At 42.6% G+C, this 24,912-nt stretch overlaps 1 protein-coding gene across 4 annotated transcripts in view; it reads right to left on the bottom strand.

Moving 5' to 3' along the window:
• Nucleotides 1–416: 416 nt before the first annotated feature.
• Nucleotides 417–24,912, bottom strand: part of Slc12a1 (solute carrier family 12 member 1) — a 76,774-nt gene continuing 52,278 nt past the window's right edge. For all 4 annotated transcript variants that reach the window (NR_073053.1, XM_063283138.1, NM_001270617.1 and 1 more), the window contains exons 21-27: nucleotides 17,828–17,971; nucleotides 13,085–13,216; nucleotides 12,742–12,853; nucleotides 11,107–11,193; nucleotides 4,758–4,893; nucleotides 2,640–2,707; nucleotides 417–1,656 (exon numbers count right to left, since the gene is read on the bottom strand). Coding sequence is in view for 3 of the 4 variants with exons in the window: in XM_063283138.1 (XP_063139208.1) it covers nucleotides 1,521–1,656; nucleotides 2,640–2,707; nucleotides 4,758–4,893; nucleotides 11,107–11,193; nucleotides 12,742–12,853; nucleotides 13,085–13,216; nucleotides 17,828–17,971 (815 nt within the window). In the remaining variant the exon portion in view is untranslated. The remainder of the gene's footprint in view (nucleotides 1,657–2,639; nucleotides 2,708–4,757; nucleotides 4,894–11,106; nucleotides 11,194–12,741; nucleotides 12,854–13,084; nucleotides 13,217–17,827; nucleotides 17,972–24,912) is intronic.

Below are 24,912 nucleotides of genomic sequence, written 5' to 3'. Positions count from 1 at the left end.
ACATCTCTGCTTACCACTCCCTTCCTCCAATTCCAGCCTCCCGCCAACCCCCAACATGTCCCGCTGTGAGGGGATGTGTTGCTTTCTGATATACTTCATGCCTTTCCCAGAGTCACACTCTAGTATTTCAGAGGAGGCTGGGCACTCTTCACTAGGTCACTAGTCCTTTACGTTTTAGAGCCATAGGCTGAGGTAAGCACAGGACTAGGGAAGCTCAGGCCTTGCTCCTTGCCTCTGTTCTGCCTGTCAGCAAAGCTAAGGTTACAAACACCCATCCTGAACCCCAGCATTAAACAGTGCAGGGCCACCGGATGCAATATTCCTGCTTACATCTGCAAACCACTTCACAGTGCTGTTGATTTCAGTAACAGAAAAGGAACATACACTACTTTGCCAAAGCAAACAAAACTTAGTGGTTTTTTTTTTTTTTAGTAGAATTTTATTTCAGGTTGATTTGCCCCCCACAAGCTTCCCCAGAACAGTCAAAATATGCCAACAAAACCAAAACCAAGCCATTTATCATATAAGCATTTTTTCTGTGATTAAATATTATACACACACGAACAAGAAGAAAAATCAACACCTGTGTTTTAAAATTTTACAAGTTTCTCCACTTATATCCTTGTTATTCTATAAAACCCATATACCTGTATATAGAGAAAGTAAATAAATGTAGGATCTGGATATATTTTTAGTAGTGGATTGGAAACCTGTGAGATTATTTTTCAATGAGATCGTCTATTTTTATTTCGTCTATGCAAACCACTTAATCAGAGAAAAAAGATAAAGTAGTATTAAGGTAGAAATTTCAAAACATTTAACCAGGAAGACAATTGATATTTGTATGTTGGGACTCTATTTCGTCTAAGTGGAACATGTGTCTTTGCTCACCTACCTAGTGTACCTCTGGCTAGCAGCGAATGCAAGCTACGTGTGATCAGAGGTTAAGCTTATTATCGGCTGCATTAAATAAACCTTAATTTAGGTAACTGCTTTGAACACTTTGTAGACTCTAGTCCTTCTTACAGTTTCCGGATATTGATTTTTAAATCTCCACAAACTTCTCAGGAGGCCAAGCAGAATCAGGCCACTGACCCAGTGTGTCTTTCCCTATGATAGCCGCCTGCTTTCACCACACCAGTCTGTCAATAACAACTTAAAGAGAGCCCGCTATGGGCCTGTGGCCTGCACGGGGCCATGCAGAAGAATCCACGGAAACAAGAGATTGCGTTTGCCTGGAGCTCATCTACATTAGCACATCCTGCAAGCATGTCAGCCAGCTCTTATTAATTTCTTATTCACCAGCGACAAGGGAAAAATGTTTTCGATGTTTTTAAAACTGGTGGGAAAAAACTCTCATTAATAATAACTTTTTTAAAAAAGATGAAATTTATGTAGAATCAGGTGGGATAGTCTCCAGAGGTTTGTATATTCATAGATGAGGTTTTAAAACACAAAGTACCAGACACGTTTTGTAATTATTCGGACACCAAGGTACAACATTTCTCATCCCTCGCGCTTTAAGAGTAAAATGTCAGGACATTCTTGTGATTTCCTCTAACCAGTAGCACAGGAGGGAGGTTCTTGGTCAGGATTTCTAACCACGCCATGTACAACAAATCCGAAATAGATCCTTTTCTCGCCACTGGAAGGCTCCTGACAACAGGGAAGGAAAATTAAAACCAAAGAGAAAGTTATAGCCGGCAGGGACATTATCTGCACTTCTGAATTAGTAATGAAATGTTTATCACGCTCCCCCTTGGAGGAAAGCACTGAGTTACTTTGAATACAGAAATTTAATTGATGCATTTTTCAGATAATGCAAACATCTATAAACGAGAAAAGTGGCTTAGTCTTTATACAGGCAAAATAGAATTCTAACTTCTGATTTTTTTATTAGATCTTTGAATCTAATCAAAAGATGGCCATCGCATGGGGGCAGTTACCATTGCCTTCAATACTTCCTAATTTTTGGGGGGAGGGCATTAGACGTAGCAGTCCTCCAGGCCATACCATACTTTAAGATATATACATTTGCCTTTAGGTCAGTTCATGGGGTAAAAATGAAATAGTTGGACATTTCCCCATTTTTAGCACCAATCTTCATTTCACAAGTAATATTTTCAGTAGGCATTTTCCTAACATTGGTAGGGCCATGCGATAAAGAACGGAAATGGAAAAGCTCATAGCCTTTTCCATTTGGTGACCTGTTCCACACTGTACAGATCCCTGGGAGTCAGCCATAGACACACAGCTCAGGAGCACCCACCCAGGGAAGATGCTTGTGAGCCCCATGACCCACTTGGGCTACTGGGAAGGAATTTCAGAGTTCGGATTCCTGGAGCCTGGTCCATATGGGCCCATAAGGGTAGCATCAACCCAACATGGATGCATGTTCCCAGCCCTATGAGTGTTGTTGGACTGCTAGAGAAACCAAGCACATACTGCTGAAGTCCCCAGGATTCTGTCATCCTGTTTTAGGGTAACATTTATCTTCCTTCACTGCCTATACTCCTAGATGGGCCAACCTATCTTAAAAAAAAAATCTTCCCACGGGAAGAGCCATAGGTCTTTAGTCTGATCAGCCCACTCACCCTGTCCCTTCTCCCTTCCAGTCATAACTGCCCAGCGACACTTACAATACGATGAGGTTGGCGGCTCTGGAATGCTCCTGTAACAGCTCGTTCAGTCGAACTTGGCGGTAACTCTGTGGACAGTATTTAGATGGGGTTGAGTGCAGGTCTATCAGAAATCTGAACGAGAATTTATCTTCTTACCTCAAGTCATGGATAAGCAGAAGGTATCATTTTTAAAAAGTCATTTCTAAAAATAAATTGGACATGCTTTTAAAAACGACTTAATGTTGCAAAGCTTCATGGGAAACTTTAGAACTATAGAGAGAGTCTAGATTGTCACTGTGATGCGGTGGCTTTACTAGATTCTAGGGGTGCAGAGCAGACAAGGCAGATGGCCAAAACAAAAAAGGCTAGAACAGAGAGATTGGGAACAGACTTTCATTTGGAGAAAACCAATTGAATCTTGCTATTGCTTTGATAGCCTAACAAGATAGGTTCTGTTCTGTTCTATTTTCTTTAAGCTCCCTGACAATATTTGTATGAGTCTGGTTTCGAGTAATAAGCCACCAGTAAACTCATTGGAAAATTATTAGTGATGAGACTAATACTTTTGAATTCACTGGTTCAGAACCAGCCTCAGATGTCTGCATTGCTTAATTATACACTATGTCTCTAAAAACTGGATACTCAATCCGGTGCACAAGTTATTGTTCTATCTCAGGGTTGTTTTACTAATGCTGGAAGAGTTTAATATTTTCTTCCTCTAAGTTTCCCAGCTCAGATCCTAGTACAGTTTATCTGTGTTTGTAGTTTAGAAGCTCGGGTCACCCTTGTCCTTTAATGTCCAATTAAGATGTTGAGTTTTTTTACTTAGATTGGCATCCCTGATTTGATGATTTGTTTCTTTTTTCATTACCAGTACTGCCCACCAGTTCAATTTACACTTAGGCCAGAGAGAAACTTCTGGTTGTTCTGTCTGCCTCAGGCTGGCCTTGGGGTTATGATCTTCTTGTCTTAGCCTCCAGAGTGCTGGTACTCCAGGCTACCTAGGAAAGCTCATCATTCACCTCATGGTGTATGCCAGACTCAATTTACACATACTACACACACACACACACACACACACACAACCATACACACAACCACACACACATGCATACACACATACACACATACAAACACATACATACACATACACAACCACACACACATACACACACATATATACACAATCACACACACACACATACATACACACACACAACCACACACACATACATACACACACAACCACACACACATACATACACACAGATACATACACTCACATACATACATACAAACACACACAACCACACACATACATCCTCACATCCACACATACATACATACATACATACATTTATACATACACATATACATATACACACATATACACATACATGCATACATACTCAAAACCACATACACATATACATACATATACACACATACACATGCATACATACATACAGACAGACACACAATCACACACACATACAAAACCACACACACATACATATACACACATACATACATATAGACACATACATATGTTCACACACAACCACACACACACAGTTATTTTATTATTCCTGTATTTGTACTGCACTGTTTGTAAATGTCAGAGGACAATTTTTTATAAATATATTTTCTGCTTGCACAGCGAGACCTGGGGATTGAACTCAGGACATCTGACAAGCTATCTTGCTAGCTCCAGGTACATCTGTATTCTTTATTCTAAGCAATACATCATAACTTTCTGTAGATATTTTTATTAGGTTTTCACAGCTATGTTTAACAGGTTAAAGGTCTTTGCTGTTGTTTAAATTTTGTTAAACTTACCTTTATCCACATTGCATGACTAATGACTTATTTTAGATTATTAAGAATAAATTTCAGAGGAGTCATCACAATATGGAGCAATAACTTGTTTCATTAACTTTAAAATAGGTTATTTTCCAGGAAAAAATGAAAACATTTTCTAAATGATTTTATCCAGTCATATGATTAAAAAGCACCTAAAAATACAGGGTGCTCAGGAAGTCAGGTTGACCAGATGTCTCACTTCTTGAAATCAACCCGTTACATTCTTTATCTAATTACACATTAAAGTGAAAACATAGGGAGACAAGTTCTTACCTTTTCCTTGACTGCTTCCAGTTCTGCATCTGTAATTTTCCATGGACTTTCTCTTTTTAATTTCTCAGCAGTGGTCAAATCTTTGTGGCTTTCGTGGAGCCTATAAGGTTCAATCATCTCTTCAAAGACTTTCCAGCTGAAATTGGAATTGTAAAGGAGGCCTCACAGTGGGAAACAGACTCATTATTCCACAGATGCATGGAATCAGAGCTGAATGGTATGCAAATCTTTTGAGAGTCATCTTTGTAGGGAACTTATAGTGAGGGAAACCATGGGCACAGCATTCCCTCCCTAGTGAAAGCAAGCAGTGGTGTGTTTGAGACCTTGTTCATTTGTGAGGATCATCAGTATTATTAGTTCATGAGCAAGTAGATAGTAATTTCTGCACAGATATGTTTTCTGCACAATGTGGTTAAAGACACACTTGTGATGTATGCACTTTAGTCCACACCTGAGTTTCTATTTGCTTGTTATGCTGATCAATGGGAGACGCTCATTTTCTGTAGATGAGAGATGACCTCTATTCATTGAGAGCTGGGAGCCCTTCTCACAGGCAGTCAATTAACAATGCCCACTGTTAAGGAGGCTTTGGGCTGATAAGAAAATAGTCTGGGTTTCCACAGGCTTAACATCCTTTGTGCAAAAATGTCTGCCAAAAATAATGGTGTCCTTGTCCTGATGTTTGATGTTGTCGTCTGAGATTTTTCAAATGACTATTATTCATGTTTGTGTTAAGCGAGAGGACAAAAATCAATAACATTTAATGCCTAAAAATCTGAGGCCATCTTAGGGCATCTAAAAATAAATCACTGGGGAGAAAGCGAGAAGCTGTGCGTGAGAGCTATGGAACATTTAAAAATTGCAAGGAGAATCTCATTCTTGTCTTACATGATAATCTCTTAAGATTTATTCTTCAAACCACAGCACAAAGTAAAGCTTATAATTTATGAAAGGAGTTGTCTTCAGAGCTCTGCTGGAGAAGGTCTTGACTATGAATAATTTTCTTTGGTTTTATATAATTTAACTTACTTACAATTTAGTAACTTTGGGATGAATGATAATTAGAACCCATACGATTTGGGGTGAAGACATTAAAATACGAAGCGATGAATTTAATTATCTCATCAGTTGGCCTGATTTAGGATTTGCAGATAAAAGTGCAGAGATTACAAAGGAGTAAAATTACCTCTGCCAGGAAGCCTCTGTTAAGGACCGAAGAGATACTGAGTGCCATAGATTTCTATTGTGCTGACTCACAGTAAGTGGGGGAGACAATGGGTGAGCAAGAGAGCCGAAGTGACCCTATTATTCTTTCAAGAGTACTTTCATTTGCTGCTCCTTCCAACAGTGTCAGCCTTTAGAGAGCTGTACAGACAGTAAGGTGCAGGGTTGGACCTCAGATCCTGGATGATTGCTCTAACTCTTGTCCTTGGCATAGCTAACCTGGCCTATGTAAGGGAGTGACAATGGCCACCAGTAGTCTTAGAGCAGCGGGGATGGTGTGGGTGAGTGGCTTGGGAAAGTGAGGCAGCACCACACTGACCAGCTCCAGAACTTGGTTTTAATATGTGAAAGTACTGTTTAAACAACTCTACATGTTCTTACTTTACATTGTAGAGTTACAGTTTCTCTGCACCTCGTCTAGAACCTGACTCGAAAATACAGCATAAAAACGATCTCCCAAGAAACAGAGGCGGAGTGGAAATCTGTAGTTGTTTCCACAGTATCTCTGGTGAGAACTGTTCCATTTACAGCATCAGCTAATCCTAGCACATTTCTGCAAGAGCTGAGCAAAACTCAGTTTTGAACTAATACACACCTAGTATTATATGGTGACTACCATGGATGGCCCAGTGGATTGGGGGGGGGGGGCAATGTATCCTGAATGGAGTACAAGACCTGACTTTAATGGCTAGAAAGAGACACTTTCTCTCCTACTGAATACATGGGAACAAGTATGTAGTCCTAGTCGCTACTGTCAGTCTTCTTGCTTTGATAAGCTAAATAGACTTTGAGTGAAGCTTTATACAAGAAGATAGAATAGGAAGAATGGAAAAGAATCAGTCCTTTGTTATAAAGCTTATTTTCTAGGTCATTTAATTGAAAGCCAGACTACACTTGTACTTGACTGTGTGTGACAATCATTTCCGTCACATAAGTCACTAGGAGGTTTTCTCTCACTTGCATTTGAAACACTGTACTGCAAGAAACTGTCTTTGCCCACTCTTCCTCTGACTGTTTGTCCAGAGCTGACCCTTTGCTGTCCCAGCCATGGCTTCCATTCTCCTTTACCTGATTTTCTTTTCTTTTTTAAAGTTGAAAAAAAAGAGAGATTTATTTATTTTTATTTTATATGTATGGGTGTTTTGCCTGCATGCATGTCCATGCACCACATATGCCTGATACCCAGGGACACCAGAACAGGTCATTGGAACCAGAGTTATAGATGGTTATTAGGACCACTGTGTAGGCCCTAATAATTTAACCCTGGTCCTCTGGAAGAGCAGCCAGTTGTCTTTTTTTTTTTTAATTAACTTGAGTATTTCTTATATACATTTCGAGTGTTATTCCCTTTTTCCCTTTCCCGGTTTCCGGGCAAACATCCCCCTCCCCCCTCCCCTTCCTTATGGGTATTCCCCTCCCCATCCTCCCCCCATTGCCGCCCTCCCCCCAACAATCTAGTTCACTGGGGGTTCAGTCTTAGCAGGACCCAGGCAGCCAATTGTCTTAATGCTGAGTCAGCTTTCCTGGCCCCAAGTGTTTTTTTTTTTTTTCTTAAAAAGTACCTTTAAATTGACTCTTAGATATATCTGTAATATCTCATGTTAAATATGAATGAGGTTTAATTCAGCATTTTAAAATTAACTAATAGCTGTCCTGCATTCTCCATCATTTTCCTCATACCAAGATTTAGCATTATCTTAACTGCATAAAACTTTCTCCCTGAGAGAGGAAAAGGAAGGAGGAAAAGGATATATTTTTCATTTCACAAATAGGATATAAATTTTAAATTTTCTCCTTGGACCACATAAGATTTCCTCTTTCACAGTAATCTTTAATAGTGGGGTTTTTTTGTTTGTTTTTGTTTTGTTTTGTTTAGAACTACTCTAGCATCTTTAAGCTAAATTATCTAGTTAATTGTCTTCAGTTTCTTCTTGATTTCCATATAAAGATTGCTGTCTTTGGCCCATGACTTTTAATTCAGTTTACACAATAAAAATGGAATCTAATCACAATATATGCTACATTTCTCAGGCTCAATTATTTTCTCATTTAGTTGGCTTTTGTTCTGTCAAATGCTTGTGAGGTAGCAACATTTCACAGTTATTGAAAGATTTACCAAAGGTGATTGAAAGATAATTTAACACTAGCCTCCACAAGCAAACCACTGACTTTGTATAATACCAGGTGAGCAAGACAAAAACAGAGATCTGGGGACAGTTGTTAATGGTGACGAAGACTGCCCAGACATGAAGACCACCATGGGTGCTGAAACTGGGACAGTATTCTTCCCCAACCCCTCTCTAAGATTTATTTGTTCATGTATTTTATGTATGAATGTTCTGTCTCCATGCACACCAGAAAAGGGCATCAGATCCCATACAGATGGTTGTGAGCCACCATGCGGGTGCTGGGAATCGAACTCAGACCCTCTGTAAGAGGCTAGTGCATTTAACTGCCGAGCCATCTCTCCAGTCACTGGGCCAGTATTCTCATGATGGCTTAGATTGTTGCCCTGGGGCTGCCATCTAGAAGAGCTTTCTCTGTTTGATTGTGCTATCCAGCTGGCTGCCAGAGGCCATGGGTGCCATGGGCTAAATGACTGCTTTCAGTTCTAAACTAGGGCCACTTTCAAAGTCTGGGGTGTGAGTTGCCAGTAGGGTACATGCCATTTTACAAAGCAACATGGCTGAAGGGTGGTGGACAGGTGAGAGATGAGGACAGGTCCCCTGCACACTCTGGCAGATGGCCTCTTTCCTCAGGACAGTGCACAGTAGGCTTCACAATTATCTTACCTCAGTAAGGATTGATATATCTTCTTTGCAACCTTGATAGAGCAGGGAGAAAAATCTGCAAAACTCTGAATCCTAATTTATTGGTTTCTTATGGAAGGTAAGCAATTCTCTTTGAGGAGGAGGATGGCATTGCGTGAGGGATAACAATGGTGTCTGGAATAAAATTTAGACACAGGGCAAGATGAAAATGCCCTAAGAAGAAGACATCATTGGACAAGGTCATCATAGTAAGACAAAGTGTGTCTGTACTGTGACAAGTAGGTACTCCCAGAATGGAGAGGCCAGTTCATAAAGGTGACATATCACATGCTCAGTGACAGAACAGAAAGTATAAGAACACAGGGCAGTGGACACAGCAGCTGAACAGAGGCGAGGCCAGTGATGCAGAAAGAAATAGGGCTCTCAGAGGAGAGAAAACCAGGTTGAGGGGTAAAGGAAAAGGGAATAGAGAATCAAGGGCTCGTTTAGGAAGATGAGTAATGAAGACAAACTCCGCTACTACAAGACTAATTTGGGTGACTATTGGGCTCAGCGTAGAACAAGGGCTTTAATAGAGGCAGTGGCTACCCCAACCCCAGATACTGGAAGGTGGCTCAACCATGACGTACCATAATCTCTAAACTCTGCCACTAAAGGCTTCATGTTAAAAATTGCTCGTCTTGTTCTGCTATTAAGAATTCTGTCTACCAACCAGAGCCACACAATGACCTTGTTGGGTCACATGACTGAAAATGCCATGAGGCGTTGACCCAATGAACTACAACTCTTCAAGTGAAAAGAGATATTGCACGGCAATTCAGTTCTGATCAGAACAGTAAGTGAGAACACTTACCAGAGGGAATTGTGTGTTACGTACACACTTGTGAGTACAGAAGCATTAGAATGTTAGGCATTTGAGGGTTGTATGATACAAGGAAACGCTCTAAAGCATCTCTGGTTAGCCCTATCAGCTTCAACTTTCTTATTAGAAGGTGCTTTGTGAAGCATTATACCTGACTTGTAGCCTTAGGAAGCTCATAGACACCCTAAACAATATGAAGTTCCAGTTTATCTGGTCAGTAAAACACATTGTGAGCCTTCAGATTTTTAGATATTTATCAAGTTTATAAAAAAATTATATTGCAAGAAGGGAAGAGGGGAGAAGACTTGGGGACTGCAGAATGACAGCTTGTCAAGACTTGCCAGAGGAGGCAGAAATAGTGGTCAAAGATGGCCCAATGGAACTATAGGAACCCAGGCATGCAGAAGCCTTCATGTCCCGGGTGTGGTTTTCTTTGTGGGCTCCAGTCTATTCTAAGTAAGATGTATTAAATTGTATCCACAAGATACAGTAAATATAACTTACTATCAGCAACTGAAAACTTTCTGTAGTTGCTAAATTATAAGTCTAAGCAGTTCATTTAACTTATTTTTTTAATTAATTTATTCATTTTATGTATATGAGTACACTGTAGCTGTTTTCAGACACACCAGAAGAGGGCATCAGATCCCATTACTGATGGTGTGAGCCACCGTGTGGTTGCTGGGAGTTGAACTCAGGACCTCTGGAAGAGCAGTCAGTGCTCTTAACCTCTGAGCCATTTTCCCTGCCCCAGTTCATTTAGTTTACAATTGACCATGTTTCCAGGCAATATTCCTGCACCTTTGAGATATCCTGCGAACACAGAACCTGTGATACCAATGGTTTTCAGAGATACCATTGTTATGAACCACAAGGTTTGCAGGCCGCCAAAGTTTACGTAGTGAAGCCTAAACCACCAATGTTGTGACGTCTGGAAGTGGGGACGTTAGGGGGCACTTAGCTCTTTAGAGTCATAAGGATGGTGGTCCCTCAAGGGAATTGGACTGCTTGGCCTCCAGAACTGAGCTACAAGTATTGGTTTGCTAAGCTGCCTGGGCTATAGCGTTTTGTAAATGACTAAGATAGTTAATGGAATTGAGAAACTCTACAACTGAAAGGGTTAAAATGCTGCCATCCTTTGAAGACATTTCGCTGATTACCTCAACTCTGCCAGCTTTATAGTTTCTGGGAGCAGGGCTTATAAATCACCATTCTAGGTCTCAAATAGTTTTAGAGGCTCCAGTAAAAGTTCACAGGCCCTAAGTGTTGAGCCGCTTAGTACCTGGAACCCAAAGTCACCCTGGAATGGGGATCCTTTCCTCAAGTTCCTTGCTAAAGCCCTCTTCCCTCTCAGTGTCACGGTTAATGAAGGTTTCTTTACTATCTTATCTATCGAGAAGTGACTGCAGTAAATTCGTTGTGTTTTCACCCTCTGTTAAACAACACGAAAATGAGAAGCCGGGGTCAGCCGAGCCTGCTAAACAATTCTTACCTCTCTTTGTTTGGCTTAATGTTGATGTCTCCAATTATATGAATGTCTGCAAATTTTATCCTAAATTTGCTGAGAAGAGAAGCCATTCTGAAAAGAGAGAGAGAGAGAGAGAAGAAAAAAAAAACCACATCACTAGTGCCTATGTAATTACTTTCTATCAAAGGTGCCTTTGTGTTTGAGTTAAGGTATCAAAAGCAATCAGGGTGGCTCTCAGACAGAGGCTTTTCAGTTTTGATTGCATTAATGTGTTCAATGGAGATGTTAAGTGTGTTCCGAAGAAGACACGAAGCAATCCCTAAGGTCAACCAAGGTGGCTCACGCCTGCCATCTCAGCACACTGAGGAAGGGGACTGTGAGTCAGGACACACAGGGTTGTACAGTGAATTCCAGGCCAGCATGACATACTCAGAGGCACCTTGTCATAAAAATAAAAATACAAGAAATAACAGTAAAATCCAGGAAAGAAAAAACAGAGAAATCCCAGTAGGTACAGAGAACTGACAGCACAAAGGGATTCATCTTCCTGAGGGAGAATGGGAAACGCTCCTTGTCGCCAGCAAGACAGAACTCGGTCATTCTTGTCGAAGAGGCTTTTACAACATTTCCAACAGACTAATAGTGTATGGCTATGTGTTGTTCTACCTGCTGGCCCCTGGAAATTGGTAATTTTAACTTAAAGTTACAGAAAGCTTGTAAAGGTGGTACAAAGATTCCCAGACCTGTCATTGGAATGTTTTTCAGTTTGCTTTGTTATCCTCTTTGTTTCTTTCTCTTTCTATCTGTCTATCTGTCTGTCTGCTTCTTAAGGAGAATCAACATATGCAATATTATTACATGAGAACTGTCATGCTTTCATTGAATGTGATTATGTCCTTGCTATAAAATGTGTGTACATGTGGGTATACCATCATTACATTCTCCTCAGAGGGAGAAGACACTATGAAAACTGATGGAATGAGAGTCCTGTCTTTATTGCGGGGTTCTGGGAGTTACAAAGTTCAGGGCTTAAGTTTGCATGCAAGACCAAGAGCTGCTGGGTCTCCCCAGGGTTCCCATGACAGTATGAGAAAGCCACGCTCTTAGACGTTTGCTCTTCTCACATGAATGCTTCAGCTCTTAGTGGCTGCACTAATGAAAAATCTACAAAGATAAATGATGTGACTTTACTTTAAAAGTCTGTTTGTCTGTGTGTCTGTCTGTCTGTTTCCCCTTCCCTTCCCCTCCCTCTCTCCCTCACTTCCTTCCTTCCTCCCTCCCTTCCTCCCTTCCTCCCTTCCTTCCTTCCTTCCTTCCTCCCTTTCTCCCTTCCTCCCTCCCTCCCTCCCTTCCTTCCTTCCTTCCTTCCTTCCTTCCTTCCTTCCTTCCTTCCTTCCTTCCTTCCTTCCTTCCTTCTGCAATAGAGTCTCAATTTAAATTCCCAGCTTGTCAAGAACTCAACATGTTGACTAGGTTGGCCTTGAACTCCCTATGTAGTAGACCAGGTTGGGCTCGAAATCAGAAAGATTTGCCTGTCTCTGCCTCCTGGTGCTGAGAATTAAGATATGCACCATCATTCCTAGCTCTCTCAAAGACATTTAAAGCAACAGAGTGACCTTCCTTCAGAATGGCCAGAAAGGTGAGTCACAGATCACTCACGAAATTTTTTCCTCTTCAATGCGGTTGATTTTTCCTCCAACATAGATTCTTAACTTACAGTCTTTCCATTTCTTTCTGAGAGTCAAGATATATGGGATAAGCAGTGTCAACCCTGGAATAAAGAGCAAATTACAATGGAAAGGAAGAGAGAAACTGAGAGAAGAAAAAAAAAACTGAGAGCATTATTTTTATCCATTCCCGTTATGATAGCTGTTAAATGACTTGTGGTCTTTGGGAACACGGAAATGGCATTCTCGAGCTGATGCCCTTCTTGTGTACACGAACCTTGTTAAAAGAACAAGGCAGAAGTTCTGCTCCTCAGTGAACATTTTGCATAGCTTACCTCCATCATCAAATAACCACCAAACATCGATCGTGCCTTTTCCCTGTTTCTTTTTAAACTGAGCGCTGGCTTCTACCAGCTTCTGATTGAACTCCCCGACGTGCATCGACTGGATGGTGCTGATGTTGCTGTCTGAAATGGAGGATACAGTGGAACATCTATTTGTCTTTTGAGGACAGGAACAGTGAGCTACATGATGGAATTATTATTTAGGCATGTGGTGGCTTAAACTTTGAAGATACCCCTATAAGACATTTTTCCCCCATGGCTGATGGTGCTGTTTGGGGAGGTTGAGGAGCCTTTAGAGGCTCGGCATAGTTGGAGAAAGTGGTTCAGTGGTGGGTGGTCCTTACATGACAGCTTGGGTCTGATCCGTAGGGCCTATTTGCTTTCTGGTCTGCCCCGAGGTGAACAGCATCGCCTCAGGCTTCTGCTGCCAGAGATGAAGCCACTGTGGCTCATCTTGAAATCATGAGGTGAGGCAAATCTTTCCACCTTTAAGGGGGATTTTGTTCTGTCTTGGCTTTGTTCAGAAGGCCATGAAAGAATAAGTGGTGTCTGTGAGTATGGTTGGGAGGGGAGAACAGTGTCACCTATGACATGTTTGTGGAAGAAGGCTACTGGGGGAAGGGGAGGGTATGAGAGAAGGGGGGAGGGAGACAAGGGGGGAAAGGATTAACAAAGCCAAACCTTGTTTGAAAAACACTACAATGAACCCTAGTTCTGAATGTTAATAAAAAGAATCTTTTCAGAAGAATTGAGCTACAAAGGCAGCTTCCTTGTTCAGTGTTTTAGCCCACTTATGCTCCAGTTACAACTATAGCACGTGACAACCTTCTGAAATTTTATATTAGAACCTGTGGCGATTGGCTTTTCTAGAGATAAGGAATAGGGGACTGGGAGGCTACTCTGTTGTCAAAGAACCTTATAAAAAATGATGTGAGTGGTGGCAGCTTTGTGCAGTCCCAGCCCTGGGGGTGGGGCTGGGGCTGGGGGCAGAGAGATAGATCCCTGGAACTCACTGGCCAACTAAGCTGCTTTGCTTGGAGAATTCCAGGCCAGCAAGGCCCTCCCTCAAAAGGGATAGATGGCTTTCCTGAGCATTACACCCAAGTTGTTCTCTGGCCTACACACACACACACACACACACACACACACACACACACACACACACACAGAATGTGCATATACATACACACACATTTACACACAGTGTGCACATACATACATACACACATTTACACACACAGTGTGCACATACATACACATTTACACACACATACACACACACACAGAGAGAGAAAGAGAGAGAGAGAGAGAGAGAGAGAGAGAGAGAGAGAAATATCTTTTCATTGGTGCTTTCACTCACTTAAGAACAATTCTGTCATAAGCCCCATGAAAGTCTGGATTTCAGTTTCCCAGGCACCATAGACCCCCTCGAGTTCTATTTCACTAGCTCTGCCCACTTCTGTTTCTTTTTCAAGACTTCTGTGAAGCTGAAGCAAAACCCTTTGAGTTGTGTGAAGTTTTGTAAAGGATATAAAAAAAAGTCAAGGATACATGGAGATTAAAAAAAAAAGCTTTTAGTTTTAATTAAGGATGGCTGCACATATAATACTTAGAAGTGATTAATATTTTCTAAAATTTTTCTAAAGTATTTATTCATTTGTTTAGTGTGTGTGTGTGTGTGTGTGTGTGTGTGTGTGTGTGTGTGTGTGTGTGTACTATGTGCCCATGACTGCAGGTGCCTACATGGGTCAGACGTATTGAATCTTCATGGAGCTAGAATTACAGGTTTTAAGCCACCTGATGTGGGTACGGGGACTTGAACCTAGGTCCTCTGGAAGAACAGAACTGCTGCGCCATCTTTCCAGTCCCAGATTTACTTACTTTTATGTGTGTACCCTTGGAATGCAGCAGAGGATGTCACGTTTCCTGGAACTGGAGTGTACATGTATGGGCTGCCATGTGGTGCCAGGAATTGGATGCTCTGGATGAATAGCCAGTGCTTTTAGACACCAAGCCATCTCAGCACATGTTTAAAAGTTCCTGACCCTGACATGGAGACAGAGAAGGAGTATCGGGCGAACCAGACCTGTTTCCTAACCTCACCGCTATCATTCTTTAGACACCGTCCATATTATCTCTAGTTTCCTTGCCTTTGAGAATTGTTATTTCCTGGCTCTCATGCAAAGAGGCAGCGTTGGCCAAGTGCTTACTGCAGTGCCGAAAGCCTCTTCTGAGAAGCCTCTTCAGAGCTCCCCTCAGATCCAGCAGGTTCTGAAGAGGCTTTGCTCTGTTCTGTGTTGCCATGTTGTGGGCCTGTCCGTTCTAAAGCAAGTATCTCAAATTGTTTTTATATTCTTAAGACCACAGAGACAGAAAGTACATTTATTTGTAGAATGGACCAAACTCTGCCCTTAGTTCCATACAAAGTGTCTGGAGGAATCATTAGGAGAGCCTGCGGGTTTGGGCTTGATCTAGAGCTCAAAAGAGTTGTCACCACCTCAAAGCCGGGTGGTGTAGGCCCCCCTATGGAGCAGTGTTTGAACTCCTAGGCATTAAAGCACACAGCATTATGACTTTGTTTTCTGAACACCATGGTAGGCTGGCATTTGGAAAAAGTACCTTTTAACCAAAACGAATCCTGTGACAGAGGACTAGAACAAGCTTTGCTTAAATGAGCAATGTCCATGCTCCCTCCCAATTAGAATGAGCAGAGGAAGAATGAGGCCCGTGTTGCCTACTGATTAGAAAGAGCAAGGAAAAACAAGGCCTGTGCTCCCTACCGATTAAAATGAGCAGAGGACTCAGCTTTGACTTTGAACTTTCCATTGCTTTTCCAGACTGTGTCGCTTAATAGAGATTAGTATTACAAATAAGACAACAGTGGGAAAAAATGTTTTAAAGCCTTATTCTAATTACAAACTTTTTAGAAAAGATTTATTTATTATATATGAGTACACTGTAGCTGTCTTCAGACACACCAGAAGAGGGCATCAGATCTCATTACAGATGATTGTGAGCCACCATGTGGTTGCTGGGATTTGAACTCAGGACCTCCAGAAGAGCAATCAGTGCTCTTAACTGCTGAGCCATCTCAATTACAAATTTTAAGCATTTATTTATTTTTGCACATGTGTATGTGTGGGCACATATGTGTCATCGTATGCATAGGGAAGTCTGAGGGCAACCTGGTGGTGGGGGGATCAGTTTTCTCCTTTCACCATGTGGGTTCTAGGGATCAAACTCAGGTTGTCAGGCTTGGTGGGAGGCAAGCTGAGCCTAGCCTGCTGACCAACCTCGAAGGCCCTTATTATTAATTTTACATCAGATCCAACTTCAGATTCAAGTGTGTGTGTGTGTGTGTGTGTGTGTGTGTGTGTGTGTGTGTGTGTGTGTGTTAAGACAGGGTCTCTCTACATAGCTCTGGATATACTGCACTTCACTCTGTAGACCAGGCTGGCCTCAAACTCACAGAGATCTTCCTGCCTTTGCCTCTTGAGTGCTGTGATTAAAGCTGTGTTCCACCGTTTGTGGAGGGAAGTGACGTTTTAAAGTATGTGAGGAGGAGCTGTGGAGATGGCTCAGTGTTTAAGAGTGCTGCTTTCCAAAGATCAGAAGGTCAGGTCCCCACAGCCACGTACCCATGTCAGGTAGCTTAGAAACTCCTGACAGGCCAACCCCGGGACACCTGGTATCCTCTTCTGACATTCACACATATACAGGCACATACACATAAATTAAAAACAAATAATTTCTAAAAACTTGTTGGGAAAAATAAGGCTTCCCACAGTGCGTGGGATACGGGTTGTGTTTGCATCGTCCTTATATTACAGGTGAAATTTCAACCTTGGGCTACACATGCCAGCACAAGCCAATGGAATTGGACTATTTACAGGTCAGGAAGTGGCCATTTAGAGCTGTTGCCACTCTAGGCTAGGAGCCAACAAAGCTTCAGTTTGGGTCCTGCCCCTGGGTTGACAGTGAACCAGCCTGCAATCTCACACCAGTGTGTGACAGTCTCTGGTGGGCTGTGCGCATTCTGATTTTCTACCAGCAGAGGTCACTGTGGACCTGGTTAAAATCCAACTTACTCTTGATTGGGAAAGGAGATTTTCAAAAGTAAGCAGATAAACAAATCTCCTGTTTCTATAACTTAAACAAATTCTCTCATTTTTGATCCTCTGTCCTCTGGATGTTTTCCAGACATGCAGAGATAAGCTTACAACTAAACTAACACTATAGGCGGTAATCCGTGTGAGCGGAGGGAGCTCATGGTCTCTCATTCTGATTAGTGACAGGCATGTTTCTAGCTGTATCCCCTTTGCCTCACTCACTAACTCACCGTATGCCCCGGATACTTCTGCATGGTAAGGATTGTATAGATAAGTGGGTGGGCATCACTGGTTTTAAATTTTCCATTTTTCCATCTCAGCAGACATTCTGGGGCAGCCAGTCTGTGTAAGCACTAGGTAATTCCCTATTACTTTAAAAAAAAAAAAATATATATATATATATATATATATATATATATATATATATATATATATATATATATATATATATATATATATATATATATTTAACAGCAAGGAGGCATAAAGTGCTTCGTGATGCTGCTTTCCTGAAAGAGAGATTTTTGGTGCCTGCTCAGTGACTTAGATGCTTTTTCTGTCCCTTTGTGATGTCCAGCTCTGCGCTCATCTTGAAGTCATGTTCTTAAGATTTAGAAGTGCTCACCTTTTTTAGGGGCCGGCTTGGTAATGTTCAGTTTGCCGGCCTTCTTAAACAAGCCTCGGATGCCCCCCTTGCCCTCCTCACAGTCGTTGTCTTTGATTGCGGCCTCCAGAGCCAGTCTCTCCTGTTCCAGTTTCTCCAGTTCATCTGAAGAGAGTAGACACAGTCAGCAACTTTCACTCGGAGGAACAAAGTTTCTGGGAACAATCTTATAAATAATCTAGCAGTTCGTATAATTACACGATAAGACGCATGCAAATTTGCACATGGTTTGCTAATTTTCTGTCCCAATCATTAAAAAGTAATGTGTTCAGTAAGTTGCATTTGGGAAGCAGCAACAGCTGGCTCAGAAAAACAGCCCCATGCTGTTTTTATTTGTGAGGGCAAGAAAGGCTACTTCTTATTTAGACCTTTATATCACTACCCAGAAAAGCCATCTAGTGAGATGATGTCACTGTTAGACCACTGACTTAAGGGTCGAGTTATCAGGTAAGGTTTTCAAAAAGCAGAAGTAACAATATTGCAGGAGTATGCTGGGCACGTATACTGGGCACGTATGCTGGTCACCCATGCTAGGCAGCTGTCTGCACATAGCAAGGCCTATGAATCGAAAACATGAAACTAAGAGCAAGAATCACAGAAGGGTACTGCATGTGGGTGCACACATGTAATCCCAGCACTTGGGAGGTGGTCCAGAATTTCAAGGTCTTCCTTGGCTACACGAATAAATTTAATGCCAGCCCCAGGCTACTGCAAGACTGTCCCAAAAGGCCTAAAGGGAATGGGGAGCAAATTACAAAAGGATAGTCAGATTTTATAATAAACTTCTCTAATCTCTGAATATAAACTGCAGTGAACAAAATATCAGGCACTGATTATATCTCCTAAGTAGAAAAACCAAAACCAAAACCAAAACAAACAAAACCCAATGGAGTGGGCACCCAAAGCCAAAGAACGAAGAAAGCTGAGAGAATGCCAGAGATCGGGTGGCTGAAAGTCATTCACGGCGCAAGAACCAAGGGTCTGTGCAAAATTTCCTCCAGAAAGGTCCAGGACCACTCTCCAGGCTTTGATGTTGTATTGTATCTGGCTACCTTTTAGCTTTTCTGAATTTTGATTGTGTTGGAAAGTTCCTAGTTGATCTCTCTCTCTCTCTCTCTCTCTCTCTCTCTCTCTCTCTCTCTCCTACCTCTTTCTCTGTCTCTCTGCCTCTGTCTCTTTCTTTGTCTCTCTCGTATCCATCCCTCCCTATACCATAATATAATATATAATCTCTCCTTGACCTTAGCGTGAGAGTTAATAAACAGTCACATAACACTGCTGGGCTAACAAGTATCTTCAACTTCTGTCAGATCTCCTATCTCATTGCCTGCTGAGAATCCAGCCTTGAGAAGTAAGCCTTGCCCCGAGGAGAGGGCAGAAAATGTAGATTCTGTGTTACAAAACCCTGCTAGGGCCTCAGTATGTCAGCCCTCAGAACCATTGCCTTAGCTCTCCGTGAAGGGACAATTTCACATTAAGTCTGTCAGAGCCCACACAGCAGCCAGCTACTCCAAACCACCTGGCCCCTCTCCAGGTTTTAGCAATTAATCTTTTGCCAGTAGCATGAGATTTAGAGTCAAGTCACCCATGCGATCTCCCCAAAGGTTCAAAGGTTCTCAAGATGAGCAGCCATAAGAAGGCTGGGGAATGCAGCTGATGGTGTTAGAGTCAGGGCAGGTCAGGCTTACCCTGACTTTAAAAGGTGAGGACACTACATGGTGGGCTGGGCCACAACCCAGAAGAGCTCAGCAGCTGACTTTCTGTGGCTTCAGTCATTCACTCCTTCTCCGTCTCAGGCCTCCCGTGTACTGAAACTGCGCAGAACACTTCCCTTTTCCTGCCTGTGAGCTTCATAAGACGAATAAACAACAGTCTGCCCTGGAGCTTCAAGAAGAACAGAGAAATGATGGGCTCGTCAGGCAGCGTCTTTCTCTTCCTCTGGAAATAGGACTTCTCATGAGAAGCAAACTGAGCATTGCTTTAACACCGCTTACTGCACTCTCTGGGCACTACGGTTTATTCTTTTCCAAACAGCTTGGAAATGGCTGCAATTATTCTCTTTGCTTCGCACATGAAGAAAACAGAGTTCAAAGAGGTTAAATAACATGTGTGACTATCGGAGAGCAAGGTCAGGACCTGAGTCCAAAGAGGTTCGTTTGATGGCCAGTCTACGTGTTTCCCAGCATGAAGCTCTTCTTGTTAAGATTACTGAAGAGTTGTTTCCATTAACTGCCAGTCTCTTCATCGGACAAACTAAAACATTTGCAGGCACAGGATGCCAAGCCACACCCCCAGTGATGCTTCTGGAACATGTCATCTGAGGGAGAGCTCTGATGATCTGGGTAGTATGGGAGGCCTCTCCGTGCTCCAGCGGGGGAGACATTCTCTTCCAGGAGTTTAGCTGTTAATTTCTTGGAGGCAGCTATAAAGGCAGTGCAGAGGAGAGGCTCCCCCCACCTTTTTCTTCCTCTGATGGCTCCAGCACACCCTGTCTTTAGTGCTAACCGTGCACCCCAACTAGTGCTCTGCTTGGGCAAGGATGGTCACATCCTCTTTTGAAAAGGAGTTTGCTATCTGAGTTACTCACGAGCTTTGTTCCAGGACAAGCAAACTGCAGAACCCCAGACCCAGGAGGAGGCAGAGCGAAGTCTGCTCCTACGCTTTGGACTCCTTGGTTCCCTTGTAGAGCAGACAGGACAGCAAAGTCCATTCTGAAGGTTCGACTCAGCTTGCTTAGCCATCTTGGGCGTCGGGGCTGCACCGTGGAGCCATCTCTATTGAGCTTTCCTCAGAGGTGATCCCTCGTTGTTCACTTTGTGGGAGACAGAGGTCCTCCAGCCGGTGCGACTCCTCACACTGCAGTGTGACACAGAGGTGGCCTTGACGGTCTGGTTTTTAAATTATATCTGACGTACTGCACACCTCTGTCTGCAGTGGAAACGAGGAGCGGGAAGAACAGTAGACTCAAATGTTCGCTAAAACATTTAAGAGGGATACTGGCCAGTTGTGTTGCAAAAAATAGCCATTAGTCACAAAGGAGGAGGGGACTCATGGGAGCCAGGAGGGCGACATTAAAGATTCCTCATTGCACAGCCGTCGCCACCACCACCACCACTCCTGCCTTCTTGTTGTTGCTGTTGTTGTTGTTGCTGTTGTTGTTGTTGCTGTTGTTGTTGTTGTTTTTTGAGACAGGGTTCTCTTCTGTAGTCTAGAAGTCTTCGTGTGGCAGAGGCTGTCTTTAACCTCTGCCTCTTCACCCCAAGTGCTGGGACTGCAGGTCCACGTTCCTGTGTTCAGCTACAACTTTGAATATTTAGGAATTACAGTATTTAGGAAGCTTTTGCTGCAGATGCTGGTGCGTAGGGACAGCTGGGTTTTAGTTCTCATTTCGTTATAAAGGACACGTGGACGTAGACAGTTCAGGTGATTCGTCCAAGGTCATGTAGCTAGCGACATGTCTTCTGGGTCCAATTCTAACCTTAGAGTCTGCCACCACTGCCTTTGAGATTTTGGAGACTCAGCTAGCCTCAATCTCACCCCCTAGCCTAGGCTAGCTCTCATTCAATTCCTGATCTTCTTACTTCAGCGTTGTTAGTGCTGGGATTAGGAATGTGTCACCACACCCTGTGTAAGCCCATTACCAGTGGTCCTCAACCTTCCTGATGCCCGGACCCTTTAATACAGGTCCTCACTTTGTAGTGACCCCCAACCATGAAATTATTTTTACTGCTCCTTCATAACTGTAATTTTGCTACTGCTATGAATCATAATGTAAATAGCTGTTTTCTGATGTTCTTAGGGGCCCCCTATGAAAAGGTCATTTGACCCCCCACAGGGTCAAGGCCCACAGACTGAGAACTGCTGTTCTTTTCTCTTTTTCAGTGACTCAATCATGATATCTGCCTGCCCTTTGCTTTTATAGATTTTGAGAGAGAATCCCAAGACTATAGTGGAGGGAGTAAATGACCTTTAGGTTGTCAGTTGAATAACTTTCTTCCTGCGCACACCCAAACAACTCTAGTGAGACGTATACCCAAACTGCTTTGAATAGCAGTGACTGTGTTCCCAAGTGCTTCATAAACCGGCCACATGGTCACCGATTAGAGAAACTGTATTGAATTTAGTTGTCAAAATTGCCTCGTGCGTTCTACTGTGTCATTTTTTAAAAAGATGTCATTTAGGGGCTTATAAGTCACCATCTGCTTTGAATCTTAAGGACAGCAGAAGGAGGAGCAGAGAAAGCCAGAGGATAGTGCTATTCCCTCCCATCGTACGGCCTCTTTCCCCTTTATCCATTATTAAATTATAACTCTTTCCTTGGTCGATCAACTTGAAGCCGCACACGCTTAGGTGGATCAGTCGCCGAACCCCAGGTGGAGCCTGGCTGGGTTGAAGCAGTCCTGCGGCCTGGCCTTCCAATCGAGCAATTATTTACTGCTTGGCCATCTGTCTTTATTTTGCTAAGCCACTCGATCAGACACAGCAGTATCACCGTGCTCTGAGTGGGTCATAAATCGTCCGGTACTTACACAGGGTACTCAATTGCGAGCCACACTCTATCACTTCGTTTACTACCAGTGCAATCTGGAGTCTTTGTTGTAATTGGCGAACTTGCTAAATACCTCTGGGATGTGAAAAATATGAAATGCCACATATTTTTTTTGGTCTGTTGTCAGGCAATAAATTAATTTATTAAGAAGAAGTATTAGTCATCAGTACCGGGTGACTTGCCGCAGTGAACAAGTTATAATGTTATGGGCATCAATCTTATTTGTACAAAAAGTTATTGTCATATGAGTCTGTGACACAGTATAGAGACGGCTGCCATTAGCTGGCAAATTACCTAGAAAGCTGATTTCTACTCACTGCTTTATTAACTGTAGTATATGGGCTCTGCATTGCTAATGTTTCCCTGAAATTATAGTCTGCGATGACGCTGCGGTACCCATGCTGAGAGAGCTATGATGATAATCATTAACATACCATAATGCTATACTGAAGATTTATCAGGTTCTTATTAAGCCCTATATTACAGTGTAATATAATGAACTGCAAGTTTGTTTCTTCTAATCCAAAATCTACCACGAGGCTTGTGCCATAAATTACTGAAGCGTCATAACAAAGAGCGGTGCCGTGACATCAAGATAATTTCCGTCATTATGTTTGTTTGTTTTTATCTCGCATGTTCTCCATGGATTTGTGCAACATTGCATTTCCGTTCACCTAGACAGTTGGTATTTACAATTATTTTATTAGCATCTAACTGTTATTTTCTCTCTCTTGGTTAAGAAGCAGAAATAACGTGAACATCCAAGCCGATCTAGATACTACTTTGGGAAATTTAAAGGAGCCATAGTTCGGGCTTCTCTGAGAAACACCACATATTCATTCTGGTGCCTGGAGCAGTGAGGGGTAGTAGAGGTCATGTCCCAGCTCCGTCACATATATCAGCGTGAAGAGACGAACAAAATACATGAAGCAAATGCATAATCTAAATGCAAGTTGTAATGTTTACCTTTCTCGTTTTAAGATAGGAAACACAGCAGTAGCAAAGCCAGAAAAAAAATCAAAGTACATAGGACACAGGATTTGGAGGATACAAGGTGGGTCTGACCAGGGAGTCTTCTCCATGAGGACTAGCTTTTATAGTACCAGAAGGTACTATGGAAGCTTCCACAGGAGGGAAGCAGTGAATAGCCTTACCGAGCTGATGCCCATGAACTACAACAATGACCAGCATGGTAAGATGTACTAGTGGTACACATACCTTGGCAGTAACCAACAGCTCTCTTGTTGAACTTAAAGCCCACTCAACGAGAGGGAGATCATGCCTGGTACTGGAAACCTAGCCAACTACCCAGGACTAGTAAAGCCATGGATCTTAGAGGAGAACATACTACTGCCACTTTACTAAAGCAGCATAATTCTTAACTGAATTCTAAGGGCTTATACTCAGGCCCTTAAGTGTAGTCTTCATTCCTCATCCAAGAAACTTCTCTTTCCAGTAGATGGGGAGACTTACAGAAACCACACCTGACCAAGAAGAACTGACCGCGGGTTGCCCAGCCCCAGCTGGTACATCTACAACACAGCTCGTGCATCTAAGGCTCAGGGAATGTCATGGAAGAGGTACCATAATGACCGTGAGAGCCAGAGGACCAGGACATCTGCTGCAGGAGAGTGTGTCTCCTAGACATAACAGGGAGGTTTTTTCAATGACACCTCAACAACATGGCTGCCTAAGCAAGATCTGCACAGGGATCTCAACACTATAGTTCTAGAGAAATCTCTTTCACCACAATTGCATACGCTGTGTCCAGTATATTTCATTCACTGTAACTGGCCTTGACTGCTGTCTCTGACCGTGCTGATTATTCTCATGGCTCTTCTGAACCCATCACCTGGTCCCTTTCCCTTTCTACCTCCCTCCCAGCTTCTCTCTCGGGCTCTGTCTCCATTGCTGTGGTTTCCATTTCTACCTTACCCATAATGGTTTTCTTCCTTCATTTCCTAGGGACGACCGTGGAACCACCTCTTTCTATAAGGCACTAGGAAAGTTGAACTGTGGTGTATCAGTGTGACCCTATTTTATCTTAATTATGCTGTTAAAGACAATCTCTGCAGACACTTCTGTCCTGAGGTACTGGGCTATCAGTTTGGTCGTTAGTGGGGCACAGTTTAGCCAACAACATCGAAATTGGGATCTCAGACGTAGGTAGATTGGGAGTATTCACTACCTAATGAAGACCCCAGCGGGATTTCCTACCACCTTTGAGTTGAGACCTAAGCCCCTCCTGTTTAAATCTTTTCTTGCACTTCCCATCTCCTTTGCTAGCCCTGGCATTTAACCAACCAAGGCAGTTTTAAATTCACAGCTCCCCGTCCCCTGTCCTGTATGTTCCCTCAACTTCCAATGCTGTTCTTTATGCTTCCAAGACACTTCTCCAGTTTGGTTTTTCTCTTCATCCCTGAAGAAGCTTTCCAGGTTTGGGCTGTTATCTCTCCTTGCTTCCACTATTATAGATATCTTCTTTTAAAAAGGATAT

This window comes from Rattus norvegicus, chromosome 3, assembly GCF_036323735.1.
Source record: "Rattus norvegicus strain BN/NHsdMcwi chromosome 3, GRCr8, whole genome shotgun sequence".
NCBI lineage: Eukaryota > Metazoa > Chordata > Mammalia > Rodentia > Muridae > Rattus > Rattus norvegicus.
Note: the sequence above shows the minus strand (reverse complement) of the source record. Positions and strands in the feature narration are given on the sequence as shown.